Raw genomic sequence first — 15,468 nt, 5'->3', positions numbered from 1 at the left:
CAGCCCCCCCAGGCCGCCCTCTCCCCCGACCCGCTCTCGGCGCACCCCCCCACACCAGGAGCCCGTGCACATCCTAGGGGCTCCTGGGAGGGCTGAGCGGAGTGGACAGGGTGGCAGGGAGGGCGGGAAGGAGGTGTGGGCCAGAGAGATGGCCACCCAGGCTGGGCCTGGTGCTCGGTGTGGAGGCCCCCAGGCTCCTCCCCAGAGGCCCCCTCAGCACAAGCCTGGCCCCCCTGCAGGCTGCCAGGATTCCCGAGGGCAGGTCTCGGGGCAGGGGGTCCCACTGTGGTCAGGGGTCCTGGTTTCTGAGGTCAGTTAGAGCTGCTCCCCATACCTGGGGGCTGGAAGCCCAGGGCCTGGCTGTTTTCTTCTCCAGCAGAGGGGCAGGCCGGGCGTTATATTTGGGTTAAATTCCACTGTGAGAGCTTCAGGGGCCAGAGCGCGTTCCAGGGCTGGACAAGGGCCCTGGGCCTGGTGCTGAGAACCAGGGCTGTTTCCACAGGGCCAGGCGCACACCCACCTGCTCCCCTGTCTGTGGTCTGGAGCCCGCTGCCCGCTCCTGAGCTGCCTTGGGAGCCCCAGGGACTCCGGGACACCTGGGGGCTCCTCCCCCGACACCTGCCCACCCCCGGGGGCTCTGGGCAGACCCTGGGGGCCCAGGAAGGTGCAGGGGAGGGGCCCACCTTGCTCTTCTCCTGCTGCAGCTCGATCTGGATGTCGGTGAGCTTGGCCCGCAGCTCCTCGTTGGCGGCCTGCAGCGCGGCGAGGGCCTCTGCCCTGTCCCCCTTGCCTCGGCTGCCCGTGCCCTTCTTGGACATGGTGAGGGTGGCCCGCGGGCGCCCAGGCGGGCTGCTGTCTGCGCTGGGCTGTGCTCACGGCAGCGAGTCTACATCTTCTCTCACCTGGAGGGAGACACGCCTGGTGGGCAGGCTGCGCTGGGCGGGCAGGCGGGCACTGCCCCGAGGATGCCGCCGAGGGCCCCGGTCACAGCCAGGGCCACAGGGGCCGCCTGCCCTCCCCACGGCACCTGACACAAGACCATGCGTGCACACACATGCACACGCCAGTACACGCATGCACACATGTGCACACAGGCAAGACCCTGTTTCCGCCCCGACGTAATCAGGCACAGTAAGCACTTGTTCTTCGCCCTCTGGAACAAGACCCCAACTTTAAGGCCTGGCTTTCACACATGTGGCGCCTGACGGGTGTGAAACACATGCTTCTCAGACAAGGAAGGGACACAGAGGGCGCAGAAGGGACATGGAAGTGAGCGGAGGCTGGGACATGGGCCCACAGACCACTGCGGAAGGGACCACGCCCGCAGCCCTCGGACCTGAGCCAGCGCCAGGGGCGAGCTCGCACGCTCGGCCACCCCACGAGCCGAGGCCCCACCAGGCCGGCTCATCCACCGCCGGCACCAAGGCTGAATCCCGCGGCCTGCGGGCCAGGCTGCCCCACCCCCGCCGTGTCCCAGCCCAGCACCAAGTGCGGGACAGGTGTGCGCCCTTCACCTTCACGCAGGTCCAAACGCACGGGCCTGAGTCCTGCCCTCACGCACTGCCTGGAATCCCTGGGCCTGTTCGCTTGCTGCTCAGAGACACCAGGGTGTCCCTGTCCCCCGAGGCCACCATCTTGTGCCTCAGACACCCTGAGCCCGGCTGGCAGCCGGTCCCATCCACCTGGTGAGACTCTTCAAGGCCTGGTCTGGGAGGTCCTGGGGGGCCACTGAGACCAACTGGCCAGCGTTTCTGGGTCGGGGGCTTGATGGGCCCACCCTCGGCCTTCTGAGCAGGGGCCTGGCCCCACCTCTGCCCGCAGCGTCCCCAGGCCTGTCTCACGGCACCTCCCCTGGACCTCGGCCCAGCTCCCTCGGTCCCCACGGCCCCTCCAGTCTGTCTCCACAGCTGCCTCCCGACCAACCTCCTGGAGCCGCCCCTGGCCCCAGCCTCCCGCCTCCCTGCGTCCCCCCCACTGAATTCTGCTCGCCTGCGTGACCCGCCGGCCTCACTCTGTCCTGCTATTGTTTACGCAGCGTTTCCTCCAAAGGGGCTTCTTAGTTTTTACTTGATTCTATTGTCCTTTTTGGCCGTGTCCACAGCATGCAAAAGTTTCCGGGCCAGGGGTCTAACCCTGTGACAGCCCTGGATCCTTACCCCGCTGCGTCACCAGGAAACTCCATTTTTCACTTATTTTAAAATGAAACCCTGCAGGCCTTTCCTGGAGGGAGGGCAGCATCACCAGCCGTCTAAGACGTAACTGAGAGCAGGTATGTTTGAGGTAGATGCCCTGGGGGGGCCCCCAGGGCCCTGAAACTCAGCCCCTGCTAGACAGCAGAGCCCCCCCCCCCCGGTTCCGTGCCCCCAGCCTGGCCTCTGGCTCCGTCTGGACCCCCATCCACCTTCACTTATTTCTGTAGACATGTCGGCTCTGGCTGGCTCGGACCCCTGCCCGCCCCCAGGCCCCACCCTGGCACTAGCTTCCTGCACCGAGAGCTTTCGAGGAGCGGTGGATCTCCAGCCCCAGCCTGGCATCTCCCAAAGGCAGAGCTCATGGTTTTCTCCAATAGCAATTGGGCACCGACACGGCAAGTGTGTTGACGTCATCGTTCTGGGTGTGAACAGCGTAAGTGCCCCCAGAGCCCCCAGGTCCCCTCCTGCTGCCCGGGCTGTGCTCGTTCCGCAGGGCCCTGGACTGGGCGACTGTGCAGGGCGGCAAAGGGGACCTCCCCCCGCCCGCATGTCCTGTTTGTACTAAAGGGGCCAGCTCTGTGCTCTCGGATGACAAGCACTTGGGTGGATGGAGCCACCATGCGATCCCAGGAGAGTGACAGAGCCCCCTGTCCGGGAAGCTCTGGGGTCTCCTGGTCTGTTTCATGTGCTTCTCTGCACCTCACAGCCTTGTCGCACACACGGCCACCGGGGCAAGGCACCAGCTGCAGTGTCCAGTCCTGCGGATGCTGTGTACGTAACACACGCTCCCACGTGCTTCCTGCCACCCTGGAGACAGAAGAGCCCGGCCAGCGGCAGGCAGAGGCCTTGGGGGTGGAGGTCTCAGCCAGAGTCCCCACACCTGCCCCTCAAGGACACCAGCGGCTTTGGCCCCTGAGGCAAACCTGGACAGCGTCCTGGGCTGCGTGCTCTTGCCCCAGGAGACCTGCGACGAGCCAGCGGGGGCGCAGGCCTGACGGCCGCAGCAGGCTGTCGGAGAGGGACATAGTGCGTCGTCCACTGGGCACAGACCTGCTAACCGTCTGCGCAGGGCAAGCCTGGGTCAGGACCCGGGGGCTCTCTGTCCCTGGCCGAGACCCTCAGGGCCACCTCCAAAGTCCGGCTGTCCGTCCAGGTTGCCCCTCTCAGAGGCTGATGGGCAGGGACGCTGGTCACAGGTCACAGAGACGCGGTGCTGAGGGTCAGGATGGGGACCAGGGGGCCTGCCCGTCCCTCCCGTGGGGACACAGGAGCAGCTTGCTCAGTGCAGACACGTCCGGGGCTGCACGGCTGCCCCCTGCCTCTCAGCCACCTCCCCCCTGGCCCGGCTCCCCCCAGCTCCTCTCCTTTCTGGGTGGCTGACCCCACCCCCCAATCCCCAGCCCCGAACTCACATCCCCGCCTCAAACAGCCCCTCCCTGACCTCCGGGGAGCCTCTGCAGCCCTCGGGCTCTGCTGAATGCTCTGGCGCCTGGCGGTCACTCCTGCCTGGAAGCATCGCTGTCCTCTGGAAGCAGCGGCTGGGGGCAGGAGGGGCGGGGTCGGAGCAGGTGGTCTGCAGGGCGGCACAGGAGCCGCAGCCCACGCTGCATGGGCCTCGGGTGCAGAACAGCCCCCAGACTCAGAGGCAGCCTGGGGCTCCTGCCCACTCAGCTTCAGGTCAGGGGTCACGGTGCTGGTGGGGGGGGCAGGGGCCGTGTCGTCTGCTGGGCCTCGGGGACAGTGCCCCAGCCGCAGCCTCATACCTGGAGGCACCGTCATCAGACCCTGTGTCACAGTTCCGGATGGTTAGATCCCTGCGGCTGAGTCAGGCCCGTGCGCCCTTGAGGAAGCCCCGGGTGCGGGAGAAGGGGCAGGAGCGCACCCAGTCCCCTCGTCTCCACGCGCCAACCCGACGCGCCCAGGAGGCCTTCTCAGTCAGGGAACTGGGGTCCCAAGGGAGTGTGTCCCCCAGGACACGGAGCTGCTCCAGGCCCGCTCTCCTCACAGCCAGGGCACCACGTGGCCGGGGGACGCCCCTTGCGGGCCTGAGACCCTGTGGCAGCGGCGAGGCCACCTGATTCCGACTCAGAGCCTGCAGGAAAGCCCTTCCCCGACGACGCAAGTGCACCCTGCGTGATGCTCAGAACACTCGACAGGACGAAAAGACCTCAGTCCCAACAAGGTAAAATCGTCCCGTCTGGCATCTGGTCACCCACCAGGCAGGCGAAGAAGCTGGGAATGAGCCCTAAGGGGGGAACCGTGTAAGGGCCCGCAGCCCAGGGAGCTGCCGTCGTGGCTCAGTGGTAACGAACCCAACTAGTACCCATGAGGACGTGGGTTCGATCCCCGGCCTCGCTCAGAGACCCCTGAGGACGTGGGTTCGATCCCCGGCCTCGCTCAGAGGGTTAAGCATCTGGTGCTGCCGTGAACTGTGGTGTAGGTCGCAGATGCGACTTGGATCCTGAGTGGCTGTGGCTGTGGTGTAGGCAGGCAGCTATAGCTCCGCTTGGACCCCTAGCCTGGGAACCTCCATATGTGCGGGTGTGGCCCTAAAAAGACAAAAGATAAAAAAAAAAAAAAAAAAGACTCCACAGAGCAGGACGTTACAACAGCCAGGATGGATCCCCCCCCACGCCCCGGCGACGCGGCATGAGTTCCGAAGAACCAAATCAGTAACAGGGAGACGAAACGACAAAGTCCGAACTGAGAAATACGCTGGGTGGCATTCACAGCAGAGGAGCCGCCGCAAGAGAAAAGGTTCGCGAACTTGAAACACAGCCACAAAAAGTATCTAAAAGGGGACAGCGATTTGAAACGCACCATCGTCCATTTTAAAAATGTGTCCAGAACGCCCGCCAAGGGGTCTTCACACGACCCCCCTTTGTGAAAGTCTACCGACCACGCGGAAAACGCGAAGCAAGGATACCTGGCGCCCCCGACGGAATCCTTTTTTTAATTGAAGGCCTTTAAGGGATCGCCCGCTCACATCTTTAGAGCAGGAGAACATGTTATAAAGGAAATTTAATTTTTCACTGTGATCTTCACACTGAGGCTATAAAAATGTCTCCAGGTTGAGCTATGGTGGCGATTCTCCTGGCCAGACAAGGGACTCAGATGTAGCACTAATACATCACCAGTTCTGATAAATCATTAAATACGAAAGGTGAAACTGTGCTAGAAACGCATCTCCGCATAAGCCGGCAGGCTGGCGGCGGGGGCTCTGGCCAAAGCCCTCCCTTCTCCCCAGGTGGGTGCCCCGCCACCTGCCGGCGGCGGGGGCTGTCTTTGCGGAGCCGAGGTGAGAAAGGGGCAGCTGGTGGGCGCCGTGGTCTCTGCAGCCCACTCCTGCCCGAGCCTCCTATGTGCCCACGGGGGCGCGTCTCACGGCTGGACGCCCTCTGGTCCCGTGGGCAGCAGGGCCTTTGCCACCGTGAATGCCGCATAGAAGGCCCAGGATGCAGGTGCTCAGGGCCAGCCTTGTGGCTCACGGGCCTACACCGCCCTGGGGGCCGATCCTGCCTAGGCCCAGCAAGGGCCCCCAGACGTTCCGATGGCCCAGGACTGGCTACCACAGGGGACGGCCAGGTCCCTGCGAGAGGAGTCAGCTCCCCGACCAGCAGCCCTCCCTCAAGTGGACTTGAAGCCAAGATTGCAGGGACCCAGAGCAGAGCAGAGTAATGCCACCAGGATGGCAGGGACCCAGAGCAGAGCAGAGCGATGCCACCAGGACTGAGGGGACCCAGAGCACAGTAAGGGCTCTGACAGGCCAACAGGAACGGAGTGGGACAGCCATCGGAGATGAGCAGAGCCTTGAACAGTCACCTCGCATCAGAGACGTCCAGAGCCCTGGACAGAACGACGGGCTCGGCGTGTGGTCATAGCGTGCTGGGACGCAGCAAAACTGCTACCCCCTCGCCTGTGGGCCAGGGCTGCCGCTCGGCCCAGGCTGGTACGGGTGACGCCACCCCACGGGGCCACACACCCCTCCCCGGCCCTGCCCACCTCGCCCTCGCATCCGGGCCCTGCCCCATCACCTCTGCCGTCTGGGCCCCACAGCAGCAGCAGGAGCCCCCACCCCCGCCCCAGGTCTCCTCGTCTCCAGGCCTCCAAGTCCTGCTGCCATCGAGAGTCCAGGCCGTCTCACTCTCCACCCAGTCGCGAGGGTTCAATGGCTGTAGAGCAAGCTCAGGTTTTTTTCTTTCTCTTTTTCTCTAGACAGCCGCGCATGCGGCATACGGACGCTCCCGGGCTAGGGGTCAAACGGAGCTGCATCTGTGACCTGCACCACAGCCACACCAGACCTGAGCCACATCTGTGACCTGCACCACAACCCCGGCAACACTGGATCCTTAACCCACTAAGCAAGGCCAGGGATCGAACCCGCATCCTCATGGACACTGCAGCAGGTTCCTAACCTGCTCAGCCACACGGGGAGCTCCTAGAACAAGTTCCAAGCCTCCTTTGCAGCCAGAAGAGGAGTTCAGGAAATGCTTCGTTCACGGAAGACACCTCAGCACCAGCATCTTGCGGCAGAATGAGAGGAGAAGGCTACCGTGGCCGGTGGCGAGTGTTCTGTCGCAGGCACAGGAAAAACTGCACCTAGATGTCCACACAAGCCGGGGGGGGGTGGCGGTGGACTGACCGAAGCACAGAAACAAAAAGCCTCAAAGACTCTGAGCAGCAGGACAAGGTGGCCAGACAGCTGCCGGAGGGCCCTGGCCGTGTCAGCCCAGAGGGACCAGCTCCGCCCGGGCCAGACAGTGTGCCTCCTGAAACGGCCCTTCAGGGCGAGAAGGAGACGCACAGGACAGCGTCTAACGTACCCAGGTAATGATATGCGTTCCCACGGCAGGACTTCCAGGAGTTCAGGTGTGTGGGCGGTTGGTGGGCACCCATGTGGGCACCGGGCAGCCGCCTGGGAACTAGCATTCGTAGGCGGGCCGTCCAGTGCCGGCCCCAAGGGACACGCGCGGCCAGCGCTCAGGAGGTGCTGCTGGTCTGTTCGCTCTGGCAGCTGCCAAGGGACCTTCAATTCCCCTGGAAGCCCAAGAACCTCCTGCTGTGGGTTCAGGCTCTCCTGCTCAGAATCCACTCCAAGCCCCAGGCTTGGGCTCGTCTCTCCCACTAGCCAGCGTACACTGAGTATCAGCAAAAACACTCTCAAAGTGCTGCTGTCGGGAGATTTTTGCGGAAACCGACTCGTTCCTGCAAACTTGAAAGCGGCAGCCCCCTGACGTTTTATCCTTGAAAACCATTTATTTCAAACTACGTTTTCTTAGAAACAAGACATTCCATCCAGCAGAACAAACTGTTCATCCGGGGGAGAAGGTCAGAGGTGACACTGTGGACACTCCGGGTGGCTGGCAGGTTGTGGTCCCAACGCTGTCCACGTCCTCCCGGAGCCTGTGGCCGCGTCGCCTTACACGACCAAAGGGGTTCTGTGAACGCGCTGACGGCTGGAGGCAGGAGGCTGTCCCGATGGTCCCTGGGGCCGAAGGTAACCACGTGCGTTCTCCGAGCAGAGCCTCTCCCACCAAGGTCAAGGGCCCAGGCCGGAGGAAGCCCTACCGCGCCGCTGCCCCGCCCGAGAGGGAGAAGGCAGCCCCGCCCAGGGCTGAGCGGGCCGGAGCTCAGTGTGGCCCCAGACCACAGCCCGGGGAGACAGCACGTCGGTCCTGCGACAGCAAGGAAACGGGCCCAGATCCCGAGGGCCACACCTGCCTCCTTCCAGCTTAGGGCCATCTTCGCCTTGACCGGGGCTGTAAGGTAACACGCGTGTGCCTCTCCCAGTAGCGCTGATTGTGGCAGCAACAGAAAACGGACGAGCCCTGTCCCCAGGGGGCCGAGGCAACGCCTGCGTGTAGGCAGAACCATCCCTACGCCAGGCCCAAGTCCTCTCTCCTCTGCCACCTGTCACAGGGAAGTGCCCCCAAGGCCACCGTGCGAGCAGGAGGGAGAAGGCGGTGCCGCCGGGTGGGCCGTGGGCACGGGGGCCGCGTCGTCCAGCAGCTTGCCCGCTCCCCGCCCCCGGCCACAGAGCACCGCCCTACATCCCAACCGAACGGCTGGAGGGGCAGACAGCACCCGGGTCCCAACGGGCAGCTCGGGCCACGGCTCCTGGTGGCCACGTCGAATGTCAGTCTCCGCTAAGCAGCAGGAGGCCACTCGGTTCTGTCACACGCAGACGCTCCGTGAGAGAAAAACAAACCTTTCTAACGTAGAATTCTAAATGGACTAAGGAGAACTGAGGGTGAAAAGCCAAAGTGTTAAGACTTTGCGGGGGAGCTCCCGTCGTGGCGCGGTGCATACGAACCCGACTGGGACCCATGAGGTTGTGGGTTCGATCCCTGGCCTTGCTCACTGGGTTAAGGACCCGGCGTGGCTGTGGCTGTGGGGTAGGCCGGCAGCTGTAGCTCTGATTCGACCCGTAGCCTGGGAACCTCCATATGCCAAGGACGCAGCCCTAAAAAGCAAAGAAAAAAAATTTTAATAAAAAAATAAAACTATTGAGGAGAAGCAGAAATGAGCATTTCTCAAATCTCCAGAGAGAGGACTTTCTAGGCGTAAAGGCCATAAAAGGAATTCACACAAGGAAAGATCAATAGAATCCACTGCATAAAACTTCCACCCGTTATCACCAACGCGACGCAGCGAAGCAGCTAAAAACAAGCTGAGACGATGTGTGTGCAGTAAATCCAGCGAAAAAGCGTCTGGACTGTATTAGGAGATCGTGAAACTCAACAGCGAAGCGGAGAGCTCACGAGAGAAGCAGGTAACTACCGAGAGAGGTCACTTACAAAAGGAAAGAGAAGTAGTTCTGAACAGGTATGAGAAGTCCCTGTTTATTAAGACGGAGAAAATCGCAGGAGAACGTCCGCCCCCCACCCCACCCCCCGCCGGAAACAAGAAAGAGCCGCAGAGTCTAGCAAATCGCATCTTGTCGTGGGCCCGTAAGGGGCTGGGTCCCGAGAACCGAACAGGGACACATCCGACCAAGGAGACAAGGCACCTGGCTGGTGGCCTGGGCGGAGCTCAGGGGAAAGTCGTGGGCAGTCGGGGGGGGGGGGTCCACCCTCAGCACATCCTGAGGGCGGAGCGGGGGCAGGGCGGCAGCCTGGCATTGCAGGCGCCAGACGTGAGATGGGCTTTGCTCCCCGGGCACAGGGGGCAAGGGGCAGTTGGCTGTCCTGCCGCCTAGACGGGTACAGGACCCTCCCCTGCCCAGGCCTTTCCTTCACCCCCAGTAAGAGCCTTGGCCAAAACCTCTTGTCTTCAGGGTTACGGGTGGGGGGACCCCTACCTCCTTCCTTCCCGGGAACTAGGAGAAGCTGCCTGCCTCTGGGTAGGCGTGGAGGCCACCTTCCCTGGTGGGGAAGGGGCCCTGGCTCAGGACCCTGCAGACTCAAAGCAGAGCCTGGATGCTGGGGGAGGGGCAGGAGGGCCCAGGAGACCCCCCTCCAGTTCAGGCCCATGGGCCTTGACCCTAAGGCTGGACCAGAGAAGGGAGAGCCCCTTCGCCCGAACAAGCCAGCCGTGTGCACCTGTAACAGGCAGCAGCAGCCTGGACCCGGGCGAGGAGCAAGGGGCAGGGAGGGCGGGCAGGTGCTGAGGGTGACTCAGGAACAGAGAATATAACCTCCCTCCCCACCACCGGGCACCCCACCGCATGCAGCAAAAGGCCACCACCGAGGGGGGGTAACGACAAAAACAACAAATCCTGAGCCACCTGGGCTACCACCTGGGTTGACTCAAACCCACACACTCACACAGATGGGTGGGCCCGTTTCTAGGCAGGTATTATCCCCTCAACCCCTGCTGCTCTTGGGTAGACGATGTCTGACATTCAATTAAAAATTATAAGACTTGGCACTTTGCTGTACAGCAGAAATTGGCAAAACACTGTAAATCAACTATCCTTTTGTTTTTCGGTCTAACCTCTGAGGCACATGGAGGTTCCCAGGCTAGGGGTCAAACGGGAGCTGTAGCTGCCGGCCTGCACCACAGCCACAGCAACGCCAGATCTGAGTGTGTCTGTGACCTACACCACAGCTCACGGCAATGCTGGATCCTTAACCCACTGAGCAAGGCCAGGGATTGAACCTGGGTCCTCATGGATGCTAGTCAGATTCGTTTCCGCTAAGCCACAACAGGAACTCCTACACTTTAATTTTTCTCAAAAGACAAAACTATGAAAAAATGACAAGACTCAGAGAAAAGCAAGGAAACCACATATTGTCAACAAATAAAGCCATCAGTAGAGACGCGACATTGTTGCAACTACCAGACAGAAGATCTAAGTAGCTCTGATCAATACATTTAGCACCTAGTGGGACAGGCGGACAGGCGGGTCAAGAGATGGACAACAGTGGAGACGGACCTGCGAGAAAGGCGCACGGACAACACGAGATAAATAAACCCGGGAGCGGAGGTGACGGACGGTTCGGCTCATCTGTGGACCTGACGGCGCCGAGGAACGGCAGGGAGTGTGAGCCCAGGCCGAGGGAAAGCTCATAGTGCCAATCACGAAGACAAAGAGCCTCGAAACCCGGGCACGGCCAGCAGCCTAGCGGACGCGCCGACGGTCACGGAGCAAAGAGAGGCAGAGAACGGGGAGGAAGTGTGCAAGCAAACAGAATGACAGAGGGCTGCGCAAAATCCACCAAACAGCAAACCAGAGGCCTAAGGAGCTCACACATACGCAGCCAAGACAAATTAAACCCAGACATATTATAACCCACTGACGAAAACCCACAGTAAAGAACAAATCCTAAAAGGAAGGAAGGTTGGGGAAGGGGCGCCCAGAGAACGAAGGCGAGCATTAGGCTTCCTGCCAGAAACCAGGCAAGACGACGGCAGGACACCTCGGATGCGTGGGGCAGCTTCGAGCCCCAGCCCAACACGAAAACCAGAACACCTGCCAACCCCGAATCCTGGGCTCTGCAAGTGCACTTTTCAAAAATGCGGGAATTGACGGATGCCCTCCCATCGGGTGGGATGGCCAGTGTCGAAACCAAAGCAAACCACAGAAAACGCAAGAGAACAAGTGCTGGCGAGGATGTGGCTCAATCGGGCCACCCTGTCGCTGGGACAGTAAATCGAGCAGCTGCTCCCGCCAGCGGCCCGGAGGGGCCTCACACACTCAGACACAGCGTTACCCTGTGGCCCAGGAACGCCACCCCGGAGATACGCCCAAGAGAACTGACAAAAATCTGTCCACACAGACCTCGGAGCCGTAAAGGCAAAAAGTGGAAACACCCCAATACCCGTCCGCTGGGGTCCCGGCAGTCCCGGGCCATCGACGGCTCAGCGGTGACAAGGAAGGAAGCATGTCACGGCCACCCCGTGGACGCCGCTCGGAAGCACGATGCTCAGCGAAGGAAGCCAGACGGACACAAAAGGCCAAACAGCGTGTGATCCCACGTACAGGAAAGGCCCAGAACCAGCGAATCTGCGGTGGAAGAAAGCAGGCTCCCGGTCGCCATGGGCTGCGACACGGGCCGGGGAGTCGCTGCTAAAGGCACAGGCGTTCTTTCCGGGGGAAGGGAAATTCACGGTGAGAGTGGCCCAGCTCTGCGAATCGCGAGCTATGTTTTATTAAAGCTGTCACCCCACAGACCTTCCCACTTCAGACAAACAAACGTTTGAAAGTATTTGCTGCCGGCTGATCTGCACCATCAAACATGCAAAAGGAATGCTCGGGCCAAAGAAATGGCATCTGTTAGAAAACGGAGTCAGAGCTCCCTGGCGGCTCAGCCGCTTAAGGAGCTGGTGTTGTCACTGCTGTGTCGCAGGTCCGATCCTTAGCCCTGGAACTTTCACAGGCCGAGGGCACAGCCGAAAAACAAAAAAACAAAAAAACGGACTCTACGCAAGGGGACGGAGGATGTTCAAAGCGGTCAAGACGAGGGTATGTGTTAGACCCTTCCTCGCTTTCCGTCCCTTTAAAAGATAACAGAGTATTCAAAGCGAAACTTGGAACAATGTGCCAGAGGGCTTCTAACACACGTGGAAGTAAAATCTCTGGAGACAATAAACAATATACATATAATAATAATAAACTATTGATACACGCAACAATACATCTCAGAAAATTATGCGGAGTGGAAAAAGATCTGAACTAAACCATACTATACGACTGCATTTTCGTGAAATTATAGAAAATTTATTTTATTTTATTTTACTTTATTTATTTCACTTTTTAGGGCTGCCCCCACGGCACATGGAAGTACCCAGGCTAGGGGTTGAACTGGAGCTACAGCTGCTGGCCTACACCACAGCCACAGCAATGCAGGATCCAAGCCTTATCTGCGACCTACACCACTGCTCAGAGCAACACTGGATCCTTAACCCACTGAGCGAGGCCAAGGATCGAACCCACATCCTCATGGATACCAGTCAGGTTAGTAACCGCTGAGCCACAGTGGGAATTCCCTCAATTCCAGAAAATATTAACTGTGTATTATGAGATCAGAGGTTGCCTGGGGCGGGGGCGGGGGGGGGCGGACAGAGAAGGGAAGGAAAGCAAAGAGGAAAAAGAAGCTCAGCAGCGATGGTTTGGCAGGTGCGAACTGTCAAACGCATCATATTTAAACATTACACAAGGAAGGTTAAAAGCCATAAAGAATGTGCTAATCGGTTGCTTTTGGTATCATTGATGAGACAGGTTAACTAGAGTGGTTTTTTTGGAAAGCAATATGGTAATATGATTTTTTTTTTTTTTGGCTTTTTTAGAGCCACACCTATGGCATATGGAAGTTCTCAGGCTAGGGGTCGAATCGGAGCTACAGCTGCCTACCTGCACCATAGCCACAGCAACACGAGATCTGAGCCGTGTCTACAATCTACAACACAGCTCAGGGCAATGCTGGATCCTTAATCCACTGAGCGAGGCCAGGGATCGAACCCATGTCTTCATGGATGCTAGTCAGATTTGCTACTGCTGAGCCACAAAAGGAACTCTGATAATATGAATTTTTAAATCCTAAAGTGCTCTGCTTTTTCTCTCTTTTTCGGCCACACGTGTAGAAAGTGAAGTTCCTGGGCCAGGGATCAAATCCAAGCCACAGCTGCCACCTACACCACAGCTGCGTGGGATGCTTAACCCACTGCACCGGGCTAGGGATCAAACCCAGGCTTCCGCAGCGACCCACGCCACTGCCAGATTCTTAACCCACTGCACCATAGCGGGAGCTCCAAAGTGCTACTAACTAGGAATTTCATATCTCAGATTCTATCCCAAAGAGGCCATTCCGAATCCTGGCGTTCCTGTTGTGGCTCAGTGGGTTAAGAACCAGACATAGTGCCCCTGAGGATGTGGGTTCAATCCCTGGCCACGATGTCCCCCCAGTGCCCAGAAAAGACCCTGAGCGGCTCTGCGGGCTGGTAACGGAGCCGATGCTGGCCAGCCCGGGGGTGGGACGGGGAGGAAACCTCACCTCCCACGTCAGTGGCAGGTGGGGCTCTGGTTCCCACCACCTGCTCTGTCTTCTCCAGGTTTCCTCCAGCAAATATTACAACTGCCCCAACCCAGAGCGCTGGTCCCGCCCTGACAGGGATGCCCCCGGAGGCTCTGGGCACTTTTTAAAGCCGTGAGCACGAAGTTCTTCCTACATCCAACGAACAGCCCTGAACATGTGAAGAGGCAGAGGCTGGGCCAGCTTCAGAGCTGGGTTCCTGCTCCGGATGAGCAGGAAATAATAACACATGCACGAATGACAGGAAGCGAGAGGCCTTCCCGGGGCAGCCAGCTCTGCCCCACTGGGCAGAGGGCACGCGTGGCCGTGGGTGACCGGAAGGATGTAGAAACCGCGCTCTCAGAGGAGGACAGCGCCGTTTAGACGGCGGATCACAGGTGGAGCACGCGGGCGCCAGGAGAAGGGGACAGCGACCGCAGGGGAGCCGTCGGCCAGTCTCTCTCCGGGGCTGGTGGCGGGGGACCCTGCAGTGGGGCCAGACTCCACACTGGCTGGGACCCCACCCCTGCAGCCCGCCAGGCCTGAGCCCACAGGAGCCCGCGTGCCGGGCTCAGCGAACGCGCGCCGCCTGGACGCGGGTTAGCAAAGGGCTCGGGAAGCACCTGGAGCTACCAGGCTCCCCGCCCAGCGTCATCACCGTCCTGTCTGGCCTTCACCTTCTTCCCGCCCTGAGAGCAGAGCACGGCACAAGCCAACTTTGCTTTTCACTTATTTGTTTGTCTTTTTAGGGCCGCACCCGCGCCATATGGAGGTTCCCAGGCTTGGGGTCCAATCGGAGCTGCAGCCACTGGCCTACACCACAGCCACAGCAATGCAGGATCCTTAAGCCACAGAGCGAGGCCAGGGATCGAACCCATATCCTCATGGATACCAGGTGGGTTCATTTCTGCTGCACCACAACGGAACTCCCCACCTTTGCTTTTTAATAAACTTCAGAAATGGAGTTCCTGCCGTGGCTTCAGCGGTTAATGACCCGGCTGGCCTCCACGAGGATGCAGGTTCCATCCCTGGCCTTGCTCCGTGGGTTAGGGATCCCGCGTCGCTGTGGCTGTGGTGTAGGCTGATGGCTGCCGCTCCCATTCGACCCCTAGCCTGGGAACCTCCATGCGGTGCGGGTGTAGCCCTAAAAGGACAACAAACAAACATACAAACTTCTGAACTGCATCAGCAGCTGCCACACCCAGGGGCCCCAAGCTGAGATGAACCTCAGACTGAAGGTGCCCAACGGGGGCACATGCCCCTTGGTGCTTCGGGACCAGTGCACGTCTTCCTGATTAGAGTCTGTTTCCAAAGACTTCGGCGCTGAGGAGGGGCCCGTGGGGGGCCCGGGTGTGGGGGTGACGGTTCCCACGCCCTCGCGTTCTGACCCTCCGCCGCCACGGGGAGCACGGGGCTCAGCGTGACACCATGCGGCGGCCAGGTGAACCGGGGCAGGACGCAGGCTCGGGCCCCTCCAGGCCACCAGCCCCCCAGCCCCCCGCCGGGCGCTCACACAGAGCCCTCCACAGGTGGAAAGACCCAGGGGGTTCCTCAAAGTCCACGGCACACGGGGTCAACCCCCCGTCAGGTGGCCGGGGCTCAGGAGGGGCCGCAGCTCAGCCCACAGCGCCAGACGCCACAGGGGCAGGGACAGGCCACAGCTAAACACCATACCCGGAGACCACCCACCCGGGAGGTGCCTGATCTACAGAGTCCCTCGGCTGCAAACCTCCAGGGCCTCCCCAAGGGGGGCAGAATCCTGGCGTGGGCTGCCTTCCCGCTGCCAGCCTGGGGCCCGGCTTCACTTTGAGGCCAGGAGGTCC

The 15,468-nt window shown here is 60.5% G+C and overlaps 1 protein-coding gene across 6 annotated transcripts in view; it reads right to left on the bottom strand.

The window, feature by feature from the left end:
- The window catches only part of JAKMIP3 (Janus kinase and microtubule interacting protein 3), a 98,172-nt gene that overhangs the window by 64,923 nt on the left and 17,781 nt on the right, over positions 1–15,468 (bottom strand). For all 6 annotated transcript variants that reach the window (XM_013981817.2, XM_013981827.2, XM_013981814.2 and 3 more), the window contains exon 2: positions 684–902. In XM_013981817.2, coding sequence (XP_013837271.1) covers positions 684–818 — 135 coding nt within the window. In that variant the 5' untranslated portion in view covers positions 819–902. The remainder of the gene's footprint in view (positions 1–683; positions 903–15,468) is intronic.

This window comes from Sus scrofa, chromosome 14 (assembly GCF_000003025.6).
Source record: "Sus scrofa isolate TJ Tabasco breed Duroc chromosome 14, Sscrofa11.1, whole genome shotgun sequence".
In the NCBI taxonomy this organism is placed as follows: Eukaryota; Metazoa; Chordata; class Mammalia; order Artiodactyla; family Suidae; genus Sus; species Sus scrofa.
The sequence above is the reverse complement of the archived record's forward strand: the minus strand, read 5'-3'. Positions and strand labels throughout refer to the sequence as shown.